The sequence below is a fragment of the Bombus affinis genome, chromosome 6, assembly GCF_024516045.1.
Source record: "Bombus affinis isolate iyBomAffi1 chromosome 6, iyBomAffi1.2, whole genome shotgun sequence".
NCBI classification, from domain to species: Eukaryota; Metazoa; Arthropoda; class Insecta; order Hymenoptera; family Apidae; genus Bombus; species Bombus affinis.
Window position 1 is genome coordinate 13426002 of NC_066349.1, and position 24096 is coordinate 13450097.

Below are 24096 nucleotides of genomic sequence, written 5' to 3' on the forward strand. Positions count from 1 at the left end.
TTTTTTACTTTTTTATTTTTTTTTTATTTTTATCTTTTTTTTTTTGTCAGAAGGTATGTAGAATTCGGCAGTTTTAGGGCAGCTATAGACTCGGTTACGAAAGACACGTTTTTAGTGGTCCACCACCCAGCCACGATCAGAAACAGGAGATTGCTCTTGGATCATGCGGAGTCGCCGAGGATATCATCTTCGATATCCTCGTGACGCTACACAAAATAAATGGCATCGCTTCTGACATATCAGCAGCCAACTGTCTCAGCTTCTGATGCAGCAGCCACGTTGCTTCGGTAATCATGCTGCTAGCAGGTTCTTGATGTTTTTTGGTGTGTTCTCCTCGTTCAGGTGCTTGGTAGTATAACGGAGAGCGTTCAGAAGACCCTCGCTTTTGCAGGGTGGTTGATCCTTCAACAGCTTCACACAGCCTTTAACCTGAAAAAATAATATACTTTTAATGGAAACCATACAAGTATGTGTCCAAGAATCTCGTGTTTAAAGTCAATATAAAGCTTTAAATTATATGTATAATAATATCATAAATAATATAATTATAGATATACTAGGATTCTTATTCCTATAAATATAATCTAACTCGACGTTATTTCTGTTCGGCTATAAATATCTAGAATATTTTGTCCTTTCATCACGTATTTGCCACATATATTTTTAAAGTATTTCTTAAAATAGGTCGATCCATCGATTGACGTCAGGGAAATATTAAATATATCCATTTTTCAATACACGTAGCGATAAACGTTAATACTTACATCGACATTCGAACCCTTAACAAAGGCACCTTGGGGATGAACGTGATCATAAAGGATCACTAACCCTACCATCACTCTCAGAACAAAGAGTTGAGTTTCCTCCCGTTGGAATTGCGCCAGTAGATTCCTAAGAACAATAACATATCTCATCTCGAACTGTTGTTGTTTCTTTAGAAATCTTTTCCTCTAAACTACGCGAATGTTCTTTCGACTCGACCGCCAGTTCAATGCATTACTTACGGATTTTCTAACATGCGCAGGCAAACCTTGGCCATGGTACCAAGCGTTTCGGTGATGTTTTCGCGTGCTACATCTTCGTTCTGAAACAAGTACGAAATATTTGAAATTTAATATAATACGAATTTTCTACAAATTACAATAAAATATGAATATCACGGCAATAGTATATCATACTGCTCTATTCACGATACTTCTGTCATTCTTTCTTACAGCTGCCACCAGCTATTGTAACGATATTCGTCCAAGGTGAACAAGGAATTGTAATATTATCAATACGAATGCGAATAAGAATCGTATCGATCTATCGTACGTCGATTATTCTAAACTTCTATCGTGTGTTTTGTACCTATTGTCTGGCTTATTGTATCGACATGAATTGTTTGGACCACGTAGAATTGTTTGGAACAGTCTTGTTAAGCATACACATACGAAACTTGCACTATCCTTTTATACTTGCATTAATTATTTAATTTCGTAGCAAAAGGAATATCCGAGTCAACAAATTACACACGATAATATACTACACAGCATGAAAAATGCTTCTTCGTAAGCTGAAGGCTTACATAGTATTTAATAGTACTTATTATATCGTAAAACGAATAACCACTTCCTCTGTGGTACCAATTAAAATACACATCTACAGATTTATTGCGAATGAATCTGTTATCCATTATGCGGGTAAATGTTCCGAGAACTGTTTTACCCTGAATCACTTGGAATAATAGCTTTTAATTTTCTGCTTCAGTGCCTGTCATTATTTATATCGACCTATTTTCTTCGTACACTGTCCCTCCACGCGTTTCGTGCCGTTAACGAAGCTACCCTGTTTTAATATTTATACGTGGAAACGCAACGTTCTTTTGTCCTCCTCCAAAATGAAGACTCGAGATGAAAAATGGAAAGTTAATTATTAATTACGAGGCAAGATATAAAGCAGAGTGTCTAGTATTGCGTAGAGTAGAAAGCCAAATATATATATATATATATAAACACACATATACGCTATACGTACACACGTATGCTTGAAGAATGGATTTTGCGACAATGCCGCCTATTCAGTGTTGCCGAAGCAGGTAAATTTATTTTCAAGATTCTACAGACCTTTCGCGTTTCTCTTCTCTCTATTGTAAGTTACCTTTTTGCTCGTTTATTCCCGGAAACAAAGTCGATTTTAAAGCACGTTGAATGATTCAAAGGCGATAAAGCCCGAGAAAATTGTCAGAATTTTACTTGTTGCTTGAAACAACGTTCCACAGAATGTGCACTTTTCCTTTGCCCGTTATAATTTGCCAGGTCCTTTTCAGGAAACATTTACGCGACAGAATGAATAAAAGAGCTATTTAAATAACTTTTATTACGTCTGAAAAATTCTACGCATAAAAGGTATGAAATTTAATTACCTCGACTTTTATAAAATTGTTCTTTTCATTCGTGTCTTTTTTATTTATTCGATTATCCTAGTGTCAAAAATATCCAACAAAACATACTGTAATTATATTATGAAACAGACATTCGCGTACAAAGATGTGTATTCTAGTCAAACTGCAAAATCCTAGTTGTCATCCAAACTGGAAAGAAAGAATGACAAGTCGGAAAACGTGTATCTTCTTAGGAAATATAAGCAAAAGGATTTTTTCACAGACGAGAAACAATATTTTTCGTTTCTATTACAAAGTACTAGTTTCTATTAATTCCATTCAACCGGAATTCTCGGCAATCAATATCGATTGGCGTCCGGATGGGTCGATAATTGTCGAGAAACGGTGCATAGATAGGGGAGAGTACAAAAAGGAGAAGCAATACCACTTACGTCCATCAAGAAAGTAATGGTCGCGTGACTCAGAACACGAAGCATGGGTGTCGCGTGGGCGTAGAACAAGGACATTCGGTTGGCGAGTTCATTTCCAACCACGAGGTCCTTCTCGGCGTTTTCCTGCCGCGCCAGGGATGCTCTGGTCAATGTTCTTCGATAATAACTGAAGTCGTTCTGAATAGCGGGAGTCTTCATCTTGTGTTCATCGAACTTCAAAACAAACTCCAGAATTTCTGCCAGCTGTTTCACCAAAGCCTGCTGAGTCTCGAGATGTTGGGTCGGCGAGAGGTTGCCAGAGCATAGTTCACCCAGGATCTTTGGTACTACCTTTTCTGGAAAATATCAAAGCAGTTGCAAGATGAGCCTCACGGTTCCTAAACTCGAACAATTTGTTCCTTCTCTTCCTTTCTTTGCAACTTCGTCGGATGGTTGAGAATTCTTTTCTGTTTACTACACGTGTGCAGAATTATCCGCGAATCGGTTGCCATGGTATTTCGACTGATTTTATTAGTTAAATAAAAAAAGTATTACGAAGTTCGCTGGCATCGTTCGTTGGAATAAAATCAAGAATTTATTAATGCATAAGAAAACTTTCTTTCCATAAAAAACTGAGATCACGTTGCCTCTTTCTTAAATGATATTCGAAATAAAACAGGGACACTTCGATAAGCAAAATTTTTATTCCAAGCTGTAGATTATTTTTTTGCGTAAAATCACTTTTTCGTCAAGCATTCGTCTTTTTACTATCAGCTCCTAATTTACCTGACTAAGATCTTACGCAATAATAATTTATGCAAAATACTAGTTTCAAAATGCACAAGAAGAAATATTCAAATTTCAAGGAATATATAGAAGTCAGTAAGCAAAAAACGTCGAAGAAGTTCGTTATAACTCTTTACCTTGTCCTTTTTATTACCGAGTTTCCAGATTTGTTTATGAAGGAAAGATTCTGTCCAGATGATATGCTTCTGGTATTAATAGTTCACGAGGTGGCGAACATTTTCACTTCCACTTGGATAACTATTACTACGTTATGCAAAATAAAGGCAATAAATGCCCCTGAAGTTTATAAGCGGTTGCGAGTTTCGCTGGTGCCGATGCAACGATATTGGATTTCCAATCACCGTGTGTACCGGAATATTCAGGCTACGTTGAGGCTAAACAACAATCCCTCGCGATTCGTTGCTGAGCCAGTATCGACATTTAGGTTCTTACGTTCTTATTTCATTTCAGCGAATGACATCGTAATTAAAACTATACAAAAAACAAATGTTCGTTTAAGAACGCGACTTGGCTTGTACCACGAATTTTGAAGCAATTGATAGTTTTTGCTTCAGAAATAATAATGGTCAGTCTTCGAGAGGAAAATTAATCGTGTCATAGGAGAATTTATTTGAATAAAAGCGTTAAGGTACCCTCGCACAGCCAGTAGCCTTGTGTATCCGCAATTTTTCAATTACCCACGATAATTACCCACGAAATCTCATTGGCTAGATACATATAATAATTTACCTTTACGCTTACGTAATCTTCTACTTGTTTATCGTGTAAGATTATAATATTAGACACCTCTAGCGTTTTACTGTTAAATATTAACAATCAATCTTGATAATATCGATAAATGTTCTGCTTAATGAAACGAGGTTTTATAAAATACCCCAAGACGTTTCAAAATATAGGAAATGATTAAAGGAATACGTATATAAGAGATTAACACTCACCAAGTTCCAATGAAAATTCATAGAATCTTTTGAGCTTCGCAACCAGAGGGGCGACAGTCAGATAGGCTTTTCGTTGACATTCCTCCGTGGGCGCCGAAATCGCCTCTCTGATTTCTTTCCCTGCCCCTTTGTAGCACTGAATCTCCTCTAAGATAGATTCTGAATTTTTCAGAACCCTTTGCACCGCTTCAAAGGTCTCCCGCTCTATCTCAGAAGGTTGTGCATCTAAAAAAATTTGATAAGAGCCAACTATTAGTCTTCGAAGACAAGTTTTCTTCGCAAATGTTAAACAGCGCGATATTGCGCAACGTTCTGCGTTATCAAATAAAAGTTGGAAAACATTGTAAACGACAAATTCAACGTGCAAGAACTACGACCGAAAGGAACGTTTGCTCTCGAGTGTGCTTGTCGAACTTACTTTCGAAATCCAAAAAGACATCGTACTTTTGAGGCGTGCAACAGGTAGACTCGTCTCGAGCCAAAAGACTCAAAAGCTTGCCCATCTTCAGTCTGATACTTCTTTTCATTCAGTATTATTTACAAAATGAAAGACATCTGTAACAGATGAAAATACACGTATTAAAGTCTCGTTAAATTTAACAGCTCGTTAAAACGAAATATCACAACCTGCTACTCGCTTTTATCTATCCAACAAATTATTTAGTCTCCTTTTAAACAACTTATCGCGCTTATCCTTACAAAAAGTTACACGCAGGACTGAAAAAAAAATGGCAGAGCTTTAAAATCGGCCTCTAATCAAAGTTTAGTCAAACTCTAGCGAGAGTTTCTCCATGATACGAAGTTTATCTAAAGTTGGAATATCACGAAAATCAAGAACACTCTTGGGAAAACTGGTTGATGGGTATATCACGAGAGTAGAAGGACGGTCGAACGAGTGCCAAAACCTATCAAAAACAGTCTGAGTGGAAGAGAGTGTGAGACAGTTGGCCTGGCGTTCGGAGTTTGCGTCGTTACTGCACGGAGTCACAGCGGAATTTGAATTTCTGACTCGATCACTGCGCTGATCCGCGCGTACATGTCGAAGTGTTAATTCCAGACAAACGACGCGTGCTTGTACGTACGTATATACGTACGTGTAAGTGCACATTAGGCAAGCCGCGTGTCCGTATCGGGAACGCAGAACGAACGAGTTCTGCGAACTCGTCAACGAGGGATGAACCTTCTGTTAATTCCAACTAACAGAGTTAATCTGTGTTCACCTTACCTGGAACGGCTAAAGATTTCAAGGACTAATGCCTCTCGTGCGTATCAAGGCCAGCTTACCACCGTGAGCTTTGATTGATTTTCACCCTCAGATTTTACCCTCGTTGGGTCATAGGTAATATCATGAGATTTCGGAATAAATACGGGTTAGGTTATTTAATCTTAAAATTCTTAAAATTTAGCGTCCCATACCAAACGTTTACTTGATACTATAGACAGTAATAGAATTAAAAAATAGACACATATGTATGGAATAGAATAAATAATGTGAAATGAGTAAAAGATTGTGTGAAAAATGATATGGAAAACCAAAGGTTGCATTTTTTGGGAGAACGAAATAAAATTCGTACAATATAGAAGCTAATAGATATCTACTTTCCGTTAAAACATTTATAATCTTTATTGACTACCATCTATCGTGTGAGTATCCGTTAAAAATCTCTAATTTTCACTTCTCTTATAGAATCTTTTCTGCACGTTATTCAGGCATTCGGAATTAAGATACTTATTACGTATTTAAACGCCGTTTATGTTCTTTATCGCGTAAAACACAGAATACTAATTAAAACGTAATTCTCTAAAATTAAATAAATTAATCGAAACTCTCTTGCGATGATGCTACTTGAGGCTGAAAGTATTTACTTTAGAAGCATTTATATCAAAGGATTCGTAGGTAAAGCACAAAATTTTGCGTTTGTATTCAATTCCTGGACTGAAGATGTTTCAACGTAGAGAAATTAACACCAGTAGAGGCGGAGAAATTTGTTCCGGTGGTAGAAGAGAAACTCGAGTTTTGGATGAAAAGCAATTAGAAACGAAGAGCTAGATAAAGATAAGTTTAAATTACCAGCGAAACTGGTTTGTTAGTTCTCCGTGACATAACAAGAGAACCTTATCAACTTTCGTTGCAAAAGGTAATTAAGTTTCACTCGCGGAATGCAATCGTACTTGAATGATGGAATGAGAAGTTCCTTTATCGTGCAACGTGTAGTCAATGATACGTGGTAACGATAAAGTCCCTGACAAATGCTGGAAACGCTCGACGAATGCTTGTCACACACGTGAGGGGACAACGATCGAGTTTGCTAGATCTAAAATTGGGCACAGAGAGATTCCAATGTACCGGCGAATGTCTCCGTTATTTTTAGCAGAAAACCGTGTGTCCCGTTAACGAACTTCTCTTGTCACGTTGAACCGCTTAGATCTACCTAATTAGCCAGCAGTCCTCCTCAAAACCAGTTCCTGTTCATTCTTATTAAAACGATTGACAGAAATAATCTATCGCAAAGCTACGTATTATCCGTTTCTTCCAACACGGTGCTGGCTCGATCGCGTATCGAATGCAATCGAAGATAACTCCCATAAATGTGATAAATGTTTACGTTGAAAATTCCACCGATGATTCGACGCAGAAGCGTATCCGGGATCGCAAAATGTTATCACAGTAGGGATACGATAATCTCCGCTTTCGTACCATCGTAGGCTAACGAAACGATTCTTGGCCGAACGGAGCGATTCCCTCACGATCAATCGTACAAACAAACCATTCGAACCATCTGAGATCGCGTTAACGAATCACCTCGTGGCACGCGTTCTGGTTAGAATTAAAGCACAAAGAAAAATCTATCCTCGAAGAAATAAAAATGTCTATAGACACAGATGTACGAACAGACAGAAAATAATAAAATAGACGAAACAACCGGCAGGTTCTCCTGTTCGAAAGTCGAAAAGAGGATGACAACGATTTAGTGACACGAAAGATGATTTTGTTAATATGTGAAAAAGTTTCCTTCAGAAACTCACCGTGAAGAAGAGTCGGCGTGATCGCGCTCGAGAACGCGAATACATGACGCTGACAGGTGCACGTCGAAACCTGGGGATGGTCAACAAGTACGCGTACCGAGTGCAACAACTGTCATTCAACGGACGGCCATGTTGCTGTTCGTAAGGGGTTGCGTTGTGTAGTGGCGCGGTTCGAGCCCTCTCCTTATTTGGTAAACGACAGTGGCGGCGGCACGTTCGCGCGAAAAATCAATGAGGTTAGTTCACCGGTTCATCCTCAGGGTGACGCTGCTTACCACTTATTTAGAATCGCAAAGGATTTCGAAATTTCTCCCCATTCGAATAATCGACAAAATTTGTAGAACTTTGGAAAAATGTTAAATGAAAGAATGATCTTTTGATAGTACGTAATCGGTTCGGTGAGAATTTGAGAAGAATTATATCTTTAGATACAAGCAATTTACAGTGACGGATAGTTTAACATCGACAAAAGCTATTATCGAAGTTCATATATAATCATGGAATTTTTTATCGATATTACGCCAGACTTTTCGTGCTCAGCACATTTGGTAAATAGTTTAAAAGCTGTTATAAATCGGAGCGAATTAATTTAGTTTCAAAATATAGAGAGTTTAAAATTATCGAACATTTCCTGTCTTTTTTCTACCTCGTGTAATTTTACGTCAATATCGTGGAAACTTTAAAAGTTATCTGCTACATATTTTATCTTTCATTGCTTAATTTGGCGGAACTTACTTAAGCAAGCTTTAATTTTTGATCCGTTTAAAATTACATTACATTCTAGAGTGCAAGCGTATGCGCAAATATGTAAAATTCAGATACGACATGTACACGAATAAGCGAAAGAACGCAAAGAGGCTTTACCTAATAAATAAAAGAATATGACGATGAATAAATATCTCTCTACAACTTCGTCAAATAAAATTTAGAAATAATTAAGGCATCGAACGTCCTTGTTTTAATCTCCAAAATTATCTCCAAAGAAGTGATATAGATCAAATCAAAATCTTTTAACTAAAAGGCACACGTTTATTTAATCTCTTCAATATTTTTGGATCTTTTCCGATGTTTGTTTAAAGTACCACCACATTTTTCAAATATACATCGATTGATATATCTTTTCTAGCATTCGATTCTCCTCATTAAAATTGCAAATTGCAAACATGTCGAAATCCCTTGTGCCTTTACTGTTGGATTATCGACGTCGGTACGGTAACAGCTCGTATTACAAAATACGTTTATAAATTTAGAAGTCCTCTAGAACTCGCGTTCAACTCATCCGTGAGGGAGTACGATCCTCATCTTTTTTCATCGTAGACTGTAGACCAACGGATCGCTAGTGACGGTCAAGATGAGACTCAAAAGAGTGAACAATATCTACGTCTCGTCTAACTGACAATGAATATAACCTGACCGATTTACCAAGAATCAATCGCGTTAATGTTTATACAGCTTTGCCTGGAATACTCGGGTCAGTACCTTTATGGGTTAACGCTCGTGGGGTAAACGAATGACATTGAGATGGCAAGCCATTTATGGACTACAAGAATATTCGTCTCACTTGTTACTAAACTTCTTTCAGAGAGTTTCCTTGAAAGTTTTGCATTTCTAGGAAATGATTTGTCGATTCGATGACCATAGAAAAGTTTTAAAAATATTCCTTTTCAACAATTATATCTTTAAAATGAAAGAATAATAATAAAATATAAACATATTTTTATAGAAAAAGTAGGAATATTACTACCTTTTCTCTTTAATAGCGATATAAACGAGAACTTGTATTTAAACAACGACATATCACCCAATCTTATAGATCGTTATACATCGTGACACGTTCAAACAAGATGTGGAGAGATCGTTATTTGCTTCAAGGAAATTCCGTGTCAAGAGAGAATTAGTTCGTATGATCTATCGGATACTGAAAGAAGAACCAACGACGTGGATAACCGCCGCGATTTCACTACCATTTTTTCGATAAAGCAGTAATCGTTGCTGACATTACACAAACCACCCCACGCTTCGCAAACCTCACGTGCATTTACTACTTGAAATGCGTGTGATAGGGCGAGTCTTATCTGCAAATGTTCTCTCTCACTGTATCGCAAAAGTACGACCGCGTTCCATAATAATGTATGCACCACAAAGTGTTTCTTTCCATTTGTCCATGCACAACACAAACTGTAGAAGAATTTAAGGTGCCTTTGACCAGATATTTAAAAAATTTATTTTACACGAGATGGATTTTTTCAAGTAGCCTTTGACAAAAATAAATTTTGATTAAATTATTATAAAATATTCATTTAAGTTGTTCGTTCAGGTTAAAGGTGTAGATAGAATTATTAATTTCTATCAAAGTCTGAAACGAATTTCGGGAGGTATCTCTATTACTCGGTAAAAAATCAATTTATTCATAGCAACCGATGTTATCGTTATAATCTCAAGACTAACTACTAAGTCTTCGAGTTTTTAAAAATATTGATAAAATCGATATTATATAGCGTATAGCGTATTTTAAATTAATGTCCTCGCGTACTTTAGTGACGTCAATCAGCATATGTATATGATGCGTTAAGAATCATCAAGATGTAAGTCAAGTTTTGAGAATCCAAATTCAATCATATATTTCAACTTCTAAAATTATCATTCGTTTAGTTTCATAGTCAACTAAAAATTAGAATTTCACTCTCCGCCATGCTATTATATCGTGCTCTCATAATTACAGAAAATATATTGAACTTTCTATAATAATAAATTATAGAGAGTAGAAAAATCTTACACCTTATCTCTGGTGTTTGATCTCTCTCTCTCTCTCTCTCTCTCTCTCTCTCTCTCTCTCTCTCTATTATTATTATCTCTTTATTTATTATAAAACAGGAAACAATGATTAATTAACATGAACTTAATGCAATGATGTGCTGTAACTAACAATAACAATTAACAACTTACGACACTTACAAAAAGAAAAATTCTTACAACACTTTTCGATTCTGCACTGTCAACACTGTTCTCTTCGACTCTTCTTACAACTCTACTCTCTTCGACTCTTCTTACAATTCAACTCTCTTCGACTGTCGTTACAACTCTCTGTACAACTCTCTAGCGACTAGCTTTTATACTACGTTTTGATGTTCATACAGATATGGATGACTATGGTCAAGTACACCTTTCTTAATTTCGAGTATATAACCCACCCGTTAGCACTTATACCGTTTTTTTTCCCTGGGGTTTATTGGATACTATAAAATTCCAAATACTATTTTATGGATATTACCAACAAACTGGCTTATATCACTCTCATTCTCAACAGAATATATATTTCTGTAGTAAATAACAAGCATCGTAATTTACGTGATAAAATTTCTGCCGAAACGACCGAATCACGTTGTTGTTCCACGTACATATTCTTCTTTGTACGCTTGTTCCTAAAGTGCAAGACTTTTAGTGTCTGTTTAGACCATCGTCGGTTTCCGTGATGCATCGTTTCAATATTGTCGCGGTGATTTTTGCACCTCTTTCAAGTACACGATTGGATAATCGTCGGAAACCGTGGGCGAAGATAATCGACGTCTATTAAAGGCCTTTTTGTGCATCAATTCCAGCAAATCAATTGAGACCCTCACCACCTCCCACCATGACCCTCCATACGGTCCTCTCGAGCTCCCCTTTCCTTCGGTCAACCTTAATTTTCGTCGCTGCGACGATAGGCGAACCGACGACCATGATCACGATGACTCTGCTACCAGTTACTTATGTGCTCACGTACTTACGTACGTACATGTATAGACACTTGTAATCCACCAGATATTTTATGCGTCAAATGTTACCACGACTTATGACTGGCATTGACTTTTTCTTCCACTCCTAGTTCGCCTTTATTAGAAGAAATTGCTCACCAGAGCGGCTTTTGTCCGTCTCACGCGTAACGTTCTCTGGATAAACTGTATGACGCAGAGTTGTCTAATAAGCAGGTTTATCGAATGGAAGAAAGTGAAAGAAGCTAGGGTATAAACTGGTTCGATTTTTCTAGCAGGTCTGTAGGAGTACATATCCGACGCTTTTTCGTGCTACCGGTTGCACATTATACTAATGGCATAATCGGATAAACGTATGATCTAAATTATAATTCAGGATTATCAGTCGATAAAACGATTTGGAAACATTTTTAGTTTTTTCACGAATACGTTAATCTTTTGATATTACAGAAGTTTCCCGTTTAAGGTATTTCGTATAAAGATCGATTAAACTTCGTTCAAAATGAAGTTTAGCTGATATTTTATGAAAACGACATTCTGTCGCCACATATTTCTATATTATCTCTAAAAGCAAAAGTGTTAATACTATGACAACCGATGGCGCTACACTGGCGTCATATGAGTATCAACTATTAACGTTGATATTATTTTTTTTATATCAGCTTCGAAGCAATGCTGGTGTGTGTATGAGCGACCATTAATATATAATTACTATTGTTAAATTTTCTAAATATCTCTTAGAATCCCTATAGATTTAAACAAACGTTATACAATCTATAAAATGAAAATAAAATATTTGAAGTTATTGAACTTCTCTATAGACCTAACACACACTATACTTTATTAAGTTCACGGAAATAGTCGGCCACTAATTTACTCGAAACTATCCAGTCGTTGTATTAACGACGCTTCTTAATCGAAGCGTAGCATAACTAATCGTAAGACCGCGAAGAAATAGCTTGGCAGTGTATGTTAAGCGCGTAGGTAAGCACGCCACTCATTCCCGAGTGGCTGATGAGTCGGGATACGCAGTAGCGTGCGTGCTTAATAAGGGAAACGTGTGCGCAAGTACGTACGCGGCTTAAATACCAGGCGAGTAGCGCACGTACCAACGACGCATCGCCGCGACATGACACGTCGCGATATGGTAACGCACGCTTGGTCTCCTCGTCTCCTGGCCAATCACTAAACCGGGCTAACCATATCGTGCACAGCTCGGTGGCCTCCTTAACAACCTGAGCAAATTAATCGCGGAACACAGCGAGGATCAGGGCCACCGGGGACGAGCACGTCGCTTTAAAAAGTTATGCGACTATTAAGTCGAAACTGGCACTGAAAGTGGCGCGCATGGAATACAAGAAAGAAGTCTCCCTGTCTGCCTGGAAGAAAGATGTTCGGTGCTACTTTTGCTTGTGGAAGCTCCTTGAGCTTGCGGGTTGTAGAGTGGAATTTGCTTTCTTTTAACGAGGTATAATTTGTTAGTTAAAGTGACGTTAGTGAAATCGTTAATTGGCAATTTAATCCTCTCTGATGCCATTCAACGTGTACGATGCAATAACGTCTTCTGTCTATTCAATTGTATAAAAATATTAAATACATGTTTAATGAAATTGTTTCGACACATCTAGTAGAAATATTGTGCTGGCAAGCAATCTATTTATATCGATTATTAGTTTCATATCCCCTATCGGAATATAAGTAACTGCAATCATATTGCATGAAGCGAGCATGTAATCATATTATTTAATTTCGTTCGGTATTAGTTGGATTTGAATTGTAAAAACGTATTCCGTAAGTAGATACCTTTTTTTCATTTAAGAATTATGGAGAAGTATGCATCATATTTTTGTCGAACGTGTCGCTGTCAATTTCAATCTATTTTTCCAAATTTCTCAAAAAAAATTATCTGTAAAAGTGTGTTTCTGCAACATTACGAGTTGACGCTATCGCGTTAAAAGAAAATGATTAATTGACCTATGATACTGATCACTCTGCTGCTGCTTAAATACGAGTAGAGTTAAAGTCTATTTGACTCATTCGTATCAAGACACTGGAACGTTAAACCAACTAATATCGTTGGAAATTTTTTTAGGCCATAGATATGTCATAACCAGTATGTCGCATCGTGCAAGTATGTGGTCTGTGATATCTGGAAGGCTATAACGTGCTAATAATTTACACGTAGTAAAATTCTTATCCCAAAAATTCTTACAAATCAGATAAATAATTTTTAGAAACTCTTATCGATTAATTTTTTCCCTTTGTTTTGTTCTCCCCAGCTTTTTCATTCTTTCTTTTTCATTAAAATTTCAACTTAAATAGAAACTTAATATTATAATAAAATACTTAAATATTAAAGTAATGGAGGACATTTTATAAAATTAAAAAGTTCAAACGATTTAGAAACCATTCGCACCCACACGCACCATACGAAACCTTTGAGCGCGCGAGGCTATTATTGTTCAGTGGCCCTGTCCTCCTTAAGAACGAGGCAAATTAATTAAAAGCGGCAACAGTAGAAAGAGGAAATGACCGAACCTCGGATTATACCGCATTTCCCATGTGAGCATTAATAACGTATCAAATTAGATGTCGCTAAATCATGCATATACCATCGTTAATTTAACTTTGTTTTCCCATACGAGAAAAAAGGAAGAGAATTAAAATCTACATTGGACAAATTCATCTAAAATAACATTCTGACTTTACCAATAAATATCATATAGCAGTTTGTCGATCAACCATAATCAATTAATCAATTATCGTGCGTCAGTTAATCAAATTAATTGCATCATTCTATTTGCCCTATAAAGCATCAAACCGCTTCAGAATCTCTAAATTGAATTTGTTTGGCGGCCTGGTCGAACATCCTGTCATAAACCAAGCAATTTTATACACGTAGTTTATGGATTTCCAATCTTATCCGAAAGTATCCAATCTGACAACGTTTCGGAGTACTCGAAGGGGTATACTTTATTTACCGATTTGATATAATGCGATTGTCCGCTGCTCTTAGTATCAATGGGAAGTTGAGATCGACAGTTCCATCAAATCCATTAAAATTAGAAGTTTCACGGACGAATTACCGATATGGAACAGGAATCCTGCTTTTCCCAAAACGAGAACATCGCGTACAAGACGGTCTAAAAGAGTCAGACTTTCTATTTCGTCTATTCCAATATAGTATTGTACTTCATACATTATACATATAGTGCAGGTTCTCAGACAGCTATAGATATACATATAATAGAATACCACATAGTTGTTAGCGAAATTATCGTACGAAACACCAAACTCGGAAAATATTTGGATACAACGATTAAGCAAAATTTATTTAGATTTGGACATAGCGGTTAAACAAGATTTACTTCTCGAGAGTAGTTTAAAATGATCCAACTTTAACAAAAGACTAATTATCTGATACCTGATTCTTTCGACGAGAAACTAAATCCCAACGTTCGAGCATGAAACCATGAATCTAGTTGTGAGCCAGATAGCTTTCAGCACGGACAAGATGCTCCATTTTTTGAAACAGATTCCTGTAATCACGATTCAGATCCTAGAGGATGGAGTGATAAAGAATGACTCGGTGGTTTTGTCACAACAGAGAATTAGCGAGAGAGCTGCCATCGGGTACTCCTATTTCTACTATACATATATCTCTATGAATAACATACGTGTGATAGTGCACGTGTTCGTATAGCGAGACAAGGGACGAAGGGAAGAAAGGACTGTCGTGCTCGTAGATGCATAGATCATTTCAAGATTCAATGGTTAATCTGTCCTTTTTTCTCTTCTTGCATTCTACTCTTCTTTCTTTCCTTTTTCTTTTTTCGTTCCTTCGTAAGTGGATGCACGTAATCGATTCAACGAGGTTTAAGTTTCTGTTTCGTATCTCGGTACTTGGGTTACGTGATGCAGAAGCAAAATACGATAGACGTGAAAGTCTCTCACGCTGTACGTTAATTTTCCGTAAGCTATCACATGACAATCATGCGAACGTGAAACATATCTGAAAGAGCGATACCCTGGTAAGAGCGTTTTAATTATTCAGATTCGGAGCAGAGCGTTTCTCCTCTCGATGGAGGATGGGTTGAACATTCAGGAAGAAAGTATGAATCGTTTAGCTGGAAAGTAAGCAGTGAAGTATCAGTTACGTACCGATTACGGTATTACACGAGTATTTGAGACTGAATAATTTTTAATTAATTACAATCACGATTCACCTTTAAAAACTATTTTAATAGACGTTAAAAATTTTATAGGTAACGAGCAAAAATTTATATAATACAATTAGAATTCGAAATCTACAACTTTTTAGTTTAGGAACAAATTGCAATACGAAACTTTCCTAAATGGTAAAATTGTTTGATCGAATGATGTGGTGGACCCAAAAAAAATTGAACATTTAATATATCGCAGAAATATTTTAAAGGAAGCAAATTTCTTTAAACAAATTTCAATGGTTACGTAATCTGTCATTGAATAGTATGACTTTTATCAGAAATCGCACGTACCACGGATATTTTTATGGTTGCTTACGCCACTGGCCAAGCAGGGGGGATATCGTCATATCCCGGACGAAGACAGGAAACCTCCGAGCAAAATTCCCCTCTGCTCGTATGCACGTTTGCTTTGACAAACCTCTCTACATACATACGTATATGTGCACTTGATTACAAATGAAGCAAACAGAGAAAAGGAGTGAACCGTTATAGAACGATCGCGATTAGTTGACAGCGATCGATCGACATCTGTCGTCTGGGCAGAAAATATTCAAATTCGTAGCATATATCGCCAAGTCAGTGGAAAATATTTATAACACCTGTACAGAAAATTAATCGCACCGGTTATGTATCGGAAAATTATTGACATAGACAGAAATATTATATTTACATTCTATGGTATTTATTACCTGTTTATAAAATAATCGATAGTATACACTCTAAGGGCAAAATACTTTTTTATACAACATGAAAGCGTGTATCGAGTTAAATTCAATCATGTACGATGCAATGATTTTTCAAGGTAAAAGATCTGATAAAAATAATCTTTTAGCACAAAATGCGTATCATAAAATGCATATATACGTATTGGTTTCTTTCATTGCGAAAATTACAATTTTATTTTGAGCGTTTTTGTTTCAGCGTTGATTAGTGATAATTGGTATATGCGTATATATTATGCATACAACGTGCGCAATGAATTCTTTTTTTTTACTTTAACTTCGATCCAGTGACTTAGTACGTATCTCCTTACTCCTGACATCCCATGTTTTTACATGTTCATTTTCTTACGATAAACAGAATTACGTCACGGTGTATGAAGCACACACGTGCGATAACATGTAAGTAAATACTTTCCACACACGTGATCACGCCACATCCGCCTATATGCGATACCCCATAGAAGGATGTTAATGCTTGTTCCTATGGTTACCCATATTGAAGAGTCTACGGTATTTAAACAAAGTAGTACCACCTCTATCAACATGATACGAATTTCATTACGTTCCATCACGCGAATTCCAATGTTTCGATCGTTTTTATTTCAGCTACGAATCCAATTATTTAAATGAAATATCTACCTTGCACGAATACGAAATATCTTCCTTCACAATTATAATCGAAGCGTCTGATACACGACGTTACAGATTACTCGCGAGCTACGTGTCTCAACGAATTACCATATAGAAAAATTATAGCAAAAGCTTGCTTACAATATCTTGCTGTGTTATCTTTCTGTTTCCAACTAAGGTACTAAAGCGAGTTGATAAGTTGATTGCTTCCGGTCAGGCTTCATAAATAATTCAATTAAAATTATAAGTTGAACATGCAGGATATCCTACGAACATCCGTAGAAATTAAACATAAAAATAGACCCGCAAATGATCTATTAAAAGATCCTGATAAAAATGTGAAATTGAAGGAAATAATAATTTGCTGCTAATGTCATTACATGTCATATTCTACTGAAACTACGCACTTCTCTATCATTTTCAACTATAGAATATAATAGTTAAACTTATATGGAAATCTATGGAATACACTGTATATTTACACATTCAGATAGTCTTTATTAGATTAACGTTACATTCGATTAAAGTTCATTAAAGTTGCATTTCTACCATCTTAATAATAATCCCTTCGTTATTGTACACGTAGAGATACAAAACAAACAAACACAGGTGCACAAAATCAATCTTTAGATCAAACAATCAAATCGAAGAAATAGTTGATGGAAGTTTCCACAAATTTCTTACATTTCTAATTTTTATCGTATGAAGACTTTATGTTCTTTATGTAGATGATCTATCGTTCAATTTTAGATAGCATTTAGCGACCCCAAAATCGCCAAATTCCCCATTGGGTCAAGGCTATTGACCAGGAATGCATCGACATGCGGTACCGTTCGGCGAATCAATTTCTACCTGGAACAGCAACAGCCCGATGGAATTCGATCGATGAAATTCCCCGTAGTTAGCCGGAAAATGAGTACACCGCCGTGTGGCTCTATTATATAGTCAGAATCAATACCAATTTCTAGCATGCACTGCTTGGGTCTCGATGTAACTACAAATTGAGGAAGACTCGACCAACTACGTATACACACCAAACAAGCTGCAAAGTTTTGCCACTTCTGGAAATTTGTATTCACGACCATTCGTCTGCGAGACAATTCCATTCGAACGAGATTCATCTCTCCGAGCAACAAAATTGTTGCTTTCCCCCCAGTACCTACCTGTTGTTCCCTTGTTCTAGTTTTATTATAAGATATTATGATCCTTTCAATCCGAAGAGACACATAGTAATCTCTTTGTAGCATTTTAATTTTATGATCTACGTCTGTTTTTATTGTAATATAGTAATTTGATATTAACGTACAAATACTTGTATTACCGTAAATGTCATGGTTTAAGTTATTTGTTTTATAGATTTTTTGTAAAATGTATTCGAAGAAACGACGAAAGGTTTTTATGATCAGAATGATTATGACAAATGAATTATCGCTCATTAAATACCACTGGTACAAGATCAAGTTCCTTCAAGATTAAAACATATCCACATAAACTAATTATCAATGACTTTAAAGATAAGAATTTGATTAACTCGTACGTATTCGTAGAAAACAATGGAATAACGGCGATTTCTACAATGTTGCGCTAATTAATCTTCAATCTCGTATGTACATAATTTGCAACCTTTAATTAATAAGAAATATCTTGATTTTATACGGGGGAAAGATCTCACTCGATCTTGATCATGAAGCTATTGTGTGCTAACATTCGTCATTAACCAAATTTCTCCTGTGTTCGATTCTTCTGAATCCTCGTTAATCGTTAATAGAAATTCTTTCGGTTCCTTTGCACTCCGTGCGGTTTACTGTTCCTCCGGTTCCGTTACTCGACCGATAAACATTTCAGGAATATTCCATTTATAGCGATGTATATACAATTAAACTTACAAGTACTGCTTGTTTCCACAAAGGATTCAACGTTTTTAATCAGCATACTGAATCACAAGATTTAATTAGAATCGAGACGTAACGAACAAGATTTATTGGCAACAGATGAAGAATACAGTTCTTTGTAAGGAACTCGTGCTTGAAAGTTAAACTATAAATATGATTAACGTAACGATTGAGTGGAAAAAATGTAGTATGATCTGTGCGATGATGTATCATCATGCCTCGTTCAATTTTTTTAAAGAGTTTAGCTTCAATACCTTTCTTCTTATACTCGTGTCTAATTGATAGAGATTGATGAGAAAATAATACTATTTTTAACAGCATAGGGACATTTAGATCGTGCATGTTTGTGCAAATTCATATTTTCATAAATAGAACATGAGAGAATTGAACCTAAGCATATTTACATGATATTTACAAGTAACCTTCCTCCTATTGACTCAAATAACTATTATAAAATTATTCGAGTCATTTTTTCGTTCTTGCAGATACTTTTTCTTGCTCAACTTAAAATACCCAATATTTGCACATTCTTCCGTTACTGTATTAAGCTGTTTGGATTTTTTAAGGCGCAGAAGGCTGACGACAATAACCCTACCTTACCCTATAACGGGTAGTATACTTCATCATATGTATTTTTGTAATTTTAAGTATCGCAGCCATTCTAGATTAAACTATCGTCCGGTTGAGTAATATGTGGAAAACGCTAGAATCGTTCGGTTTCTTTGTGGATAGTTACAATTTCCCATTTTACGGTTTCCCAGTTTCGGTTCCCATTTTCGGTTCCCACAAAAGAGCGGATGACCTACTTGTTAATTGGCCGACAGATAGGACAGATAGGAGCGTCCTGATTACGAGTAACGCGCCTCGATAATCTAATAACGTATCACCGGTCATGGATCCATAAAGAACATGATGAAAAAGAAACGAAGACCCTCTCAGAGTTCGATACTCGTTCGATATTCGTCGTTGAAAAAAGTATCCTATAGAAGTTCGTATTTTATCGCGCACGATTCTGCGCCAAACGCGACCCTGCTTTCATCGCCCTTTTTTCTCTTGTTACTTTCTTTCGTGATGCCTTTTTGCAGCGTATCGAGTACCGTAATTATGGCCGTGTTAAGCACTCTGTTGATATAAAAATTCGTCGTATAAAAACAGTGGATCGCAATCATTTTTATCGAAGTTACTCAAAACGCTCGTAAACTCTACTTTTTCTTCTTTAGAAAATTCAGTCACGTATTTCGTTTGGTAAGACTAAACATGTTATTTAAACATTATTACGAAACATTAGTTAACTAAGTGAAATCTTATACCCGGAAAAGATACGTATGTTGTAATGATTTTCATTTGCGTAACTTTAAGAACGTTTGTTTTATTTTCTTTTTTCATTTTCGTGATAGATAATATAAATAACGTGATGACTGCTGGTGCAAACGCAAGCTGTTATATAACATTATCATATTTATCGTATATAGATAGGTTAATAAAAATAATGTAGCATAGGTCAATAAATATACATTTGTCACTTATTCATTGGTAAATCAAACCTTGTTGTTTAGGTACTACGAAATATAATTTTCATTTATCTATGTATTCTATCTATGTATCTATCTAAATAGTAATTTATAAACTTACACACCTTTCTCTTCTCTTTTCATGGTTAATAACCCGTGCAAGCGCTTGATCGATTACAAATTTAATGATGATTGCACTAAGAAAATATTGGATAAAGCAAAACACGGATAGGAAGACACGATAGTACATTATCGACAGAATTCAACGCGGTAGGTGGAGAGTGCGTGAACGAATTTTCAATTAAAAGGAATTAACGATAACGAGTTCGACGAAGAAGAAAATAAAAAGTTCCGTAGACGGTTCGAAATAATAACGCATAGGCAATCTCTGATGCACGCTTCCTTCTTCCGGCGTTCGAACCAAAACAGAATTTCAAGACAGCGCGCACATGGAAATAGAAAGAGAACGAGAGAAAGGAAAGCGAAAGAGAAGAACAGAGGGCAAAGTAAATGCGTTTAACGTTTTAAATGATCCGGAAAAAGCAGAAATTAAGCGAGTCTGCTCGCAATTAAGAATAATTAACGATAATCCGTTCGGGAGAACACGGGTTCCTCGCAGTTGTACGCGCGAGCGCGCTATTTCAAATTCTCCAGGTTCTGTCTTGAAATCGTCTCGAACGACGATTTGTCGTCTGGCAAATCGACATCGTGGAGAACGTTAGTATGAAATTGAGCCGTCTGCAACCTCGCGCGAATTTATTACGCTCGTCTCGAGTTTTGCGGTTTCCTTTGTCCGGCTGATAAAAAATTTTTCAACGTGAAAACAGCGCTCGCGCGTGCATCTGGCGTAGAGATTCCCTTCTCTCTCTCTCTCTCTCTCTCTCCCTCTCTCTCTCTTTCTTTTACCCTCTCGATTCATTTTTATCTCTCTCGCTCGGTTCTCCATGGAGCATTAATGACTCTGTCCTTGTCTCTTCGAGAGGCCTGATACGCACTTGACTTCCACGCGGAAACGAATCGTACACGTGATACAAGAGCACTTCCGACGACAGAATAATTCATATATACATAATTTAGCGAAAAAACAAACAAATCATCGTCCCGTTTTCACCGTGTCTCGCGCTGGAAAATCGATTGTTAATGCTTTCGCACTTCTTCAATGGCCTGAATCGCGTGATCCAACAGCGTTTACAAAATATACCTGTGGGTATTAAGCGTGCATTGGTAAATTGGCCTGTCTTGGTGTAGAAGGGAAATTCGATTTTAAACATTAGTTCAGCGCTTAGCTTTTATCTCTATCTTACGTTAGTTTTGGTTACTAGACAGCAGCTATAATATGTATTTGTATAAAGTTGAAAAACAAATTGGTGTATAGCGTGTAAGAAAAGATATTTCTCGGAATCAACGACATTGCTCGTATCTGTCCGAGTATTTATGCTTCTCAATGCGCGACGTGTAGGTATTCCATATACAAAAGCATAAAACAATGGACAAGATATGACGGAATAATTTGCATCGTGGACAAGATGACGAAACCTTGCATCAGTCAATCATTTCCAAAACGGCAAACATACTGCGTTGATTTGCAGTCGATGATTAACTGAGCGTGTTAGCGTTAATAAGACAATTTTTGTATTTGCTAGAAATATAAGTTAAGAAAACTCCAGCGCGATGACATATGTGGTATTCCATTTTCAGTATGTTAAATTGAACTCAGGTGAAATTTCTGAGAATTAGGTGATTCGCATAGCTCTTCTAGTGTTACTTTAACGTACTTAAGATCAAGTTCATAATTTAATTGAGCCACGTTTTGTTAGTAGTTATGTTCAATCGTATTACGTTTATCTCCCTTTACTCTTGTACATTAGACATAATATGTGGTAATATGTATAAAGTGCACACTGTTACATACAATTACTCGTAATTTCTTCTAGACATACAATAGCAATGATAAAATTATCAATCAGTATTGTTGATCTAAGTTACAGTATCGAAAAAATATGATCTATATTGATACAATTTTCAGATAAATGATATTTTTAAACTTGACAGATACTTAGAATGTACCTGCAAACAAGTTTATCTGGATTTCATAAGTTATGTGTTATTTCATAAGTTATTTATTTAAAAAAATCAAATATTTTATCTTAAAATTAGTCGGTACTGTAACAAATATGACCTATATTTGAAAAAGTCTGAGCTGCGTTCATCAAAATATTCAATTGCATTGTCATACGTTTGATTCAACGCACCATTGCACGTTAAACCTTCGTACAATAATTTTATACCATTTTTCCCTGTACGGTATTTCTCATTAATTTTTAATTGCCTCGATCCTCCTATTTCGCCGAAAATTCCAACGAAGAAATTATATTTTATTTTCTTTCTTTCATTATATTTTATTTTCTTTCATCTTTTATCAATATGAGTAATATCACTTATCAATACTACTGTATTAATTGATAAAATTCACTTAGGTAAAAGAATTAAGTGTCTCATCCGTTTTCTAAAAGTCTTATCGTAAAGTCTGACAAAATTAATTAAAAGAATCGTTACTTTTGCAATTATTACTTTCCAATTTTTGCAATATTTTCCAACCAGTCTTCTATCTTATCAACTGCAAAATTTATCCCTATTTCTAGCCCAACCACGCAAGGACGATACGATAGTACAAATACGACAATAGGTATAAAAATACTCGTCACGCTCTGAAAACGGTTTCTTTGACGAATCCCTGGTATTATCCGCGGCGATTATCGCAATTTGCAGCAATTTCTTCAATCCGCACGTAATGACCGTTGGCGAGGTGCGCGTCTTGCAACGAGGAATCCTCGCGAAAACTGCACGACCCTATATTCAGATGCGTAACGAACCAAAAGAAAAGAATAGAGAGGAAAGTTTATTTACCTTTCGTTGAAGCGCAAGAAGGCAAAGCATGACTCAACGGGCCCGAATTATAATCTTGAAGAACGTGAGAGAAAGAGAGAGATAGAGAGAAAGAGAGAGAGAGAAAGAGAGAGAGAAAGGGAGAGAATAGCGGCTTCAAGGGAAGATGTTCTCGAGTGTCGACATTGTTCTACCTTCGTCTGGTTAATAGCCACTTCCGGTTATCCAGGAAGAAGTAACCCTCTTCAGGCTTGGGCGGGAGAGAAGAGCCTTTTTCAAAAAGGAAAACGATCCGCCTCTTTCGCGCTGACCCAAAAGGTCTCCGGTTGCCGCGCGACGATAAGCTTTTATCACTCACAAAACACGCAGCACAAATTCGTAGAATGTCTCAATACAGATTTCCTTGTGTCTGGTACTAGATGTTTGTTTTATCTTGTTTACCGATGCGTCTTGAGAATTTCTAGCAAGTTCCCGAAAAAAGAAAAACGAAGGAAACTAAAAAATGGAGCGAACTAACGTTCCTCTCGTTCTTCCCTTATTTCCCTCTACCCCTTTCCCTTATTCACTCGATCGTTTTTCCTATTTGTCTTTCAAAACTGTTCCAGACTGTCGTAAAGAGTCGCCCACACGAATGTCTCTATATGCGAATCACAGTTGGTCGGAAAATTCTCGATGGAAATTTCTCTTTCTTTTGAGTTCCAGAAGTGAGATTTATGAAAGAAGAAAACACACCGACTGCGCTCGGCCGGAGGTTGATATAACACTGTCAAAGCAACGGCGTGCGGCAAACGACGAGACAGTTTCACCGAGAGGCCAGTCAGCTGGCGCTCCCCACTCTTGATACGTCACTGTGTACACTCCTCCGTCGTTCTTTACGGATTTTCAATTCCACGGGTCGTTCTCTCCTGTGAT

At 36.6% G+C, this 24096-nt stretch overlaps 1 protein-coding gene and 1 long non-coding RNA gene across 7 annotated transcripts in view; one reads left to right on the plus strand and one right to left on the minus strand.

The window, feature by feature from the left end:
- On the minus strand, window positions 1-23961 carry LOC126917468 (CYFIP-related Rac1 interactor B). Of its 6 annotated transcripts, none has more exons than XM_050724367.1 (7): window positions 23379-23961; window positions 4957-5093; window positions 4539-4763; window positions 2815-3149; window positions 1005-1084; window positions 765-891; window positions 1-429 (listed from the first exon to the last, which is right to left on the minus strand). In XM_050724367.1, the coding sequence occupies exons 2-7, from the start codon at window positions 5063-5065 to the stop codon at window positions 292-294; spliced, it is 1014 nt and encodes a 337-aa protein (XP_050580324.1). In that variant the 5' UTR covers window positions 5066-5093; window positions 23379-23961; the 3' UTR covers window positions 1-291. The 6 variants fall into 6 exon arrangements, with proteins under 6 accessions (XP_050580324.1, XP_050580326.1, XP_050580330.1 ...); XM_050724369.1 differs by lacking the exon at window positions 23379-23961 and adding an exon at window positions 23206-23372; XM_050724373.1 differs by lacking the exon at window positions 23379-23961 and adding an exon at window positions 20424-20446.
- Window positions 1-24096, plus strand: part of LOC126917480 (uncharacterized) — a 108958-nt gene that overhangs the window by 7660 nt on the left and 77202 nt on the right. The gene's annotated exons all lie outside the window — the stretch shown is intronic.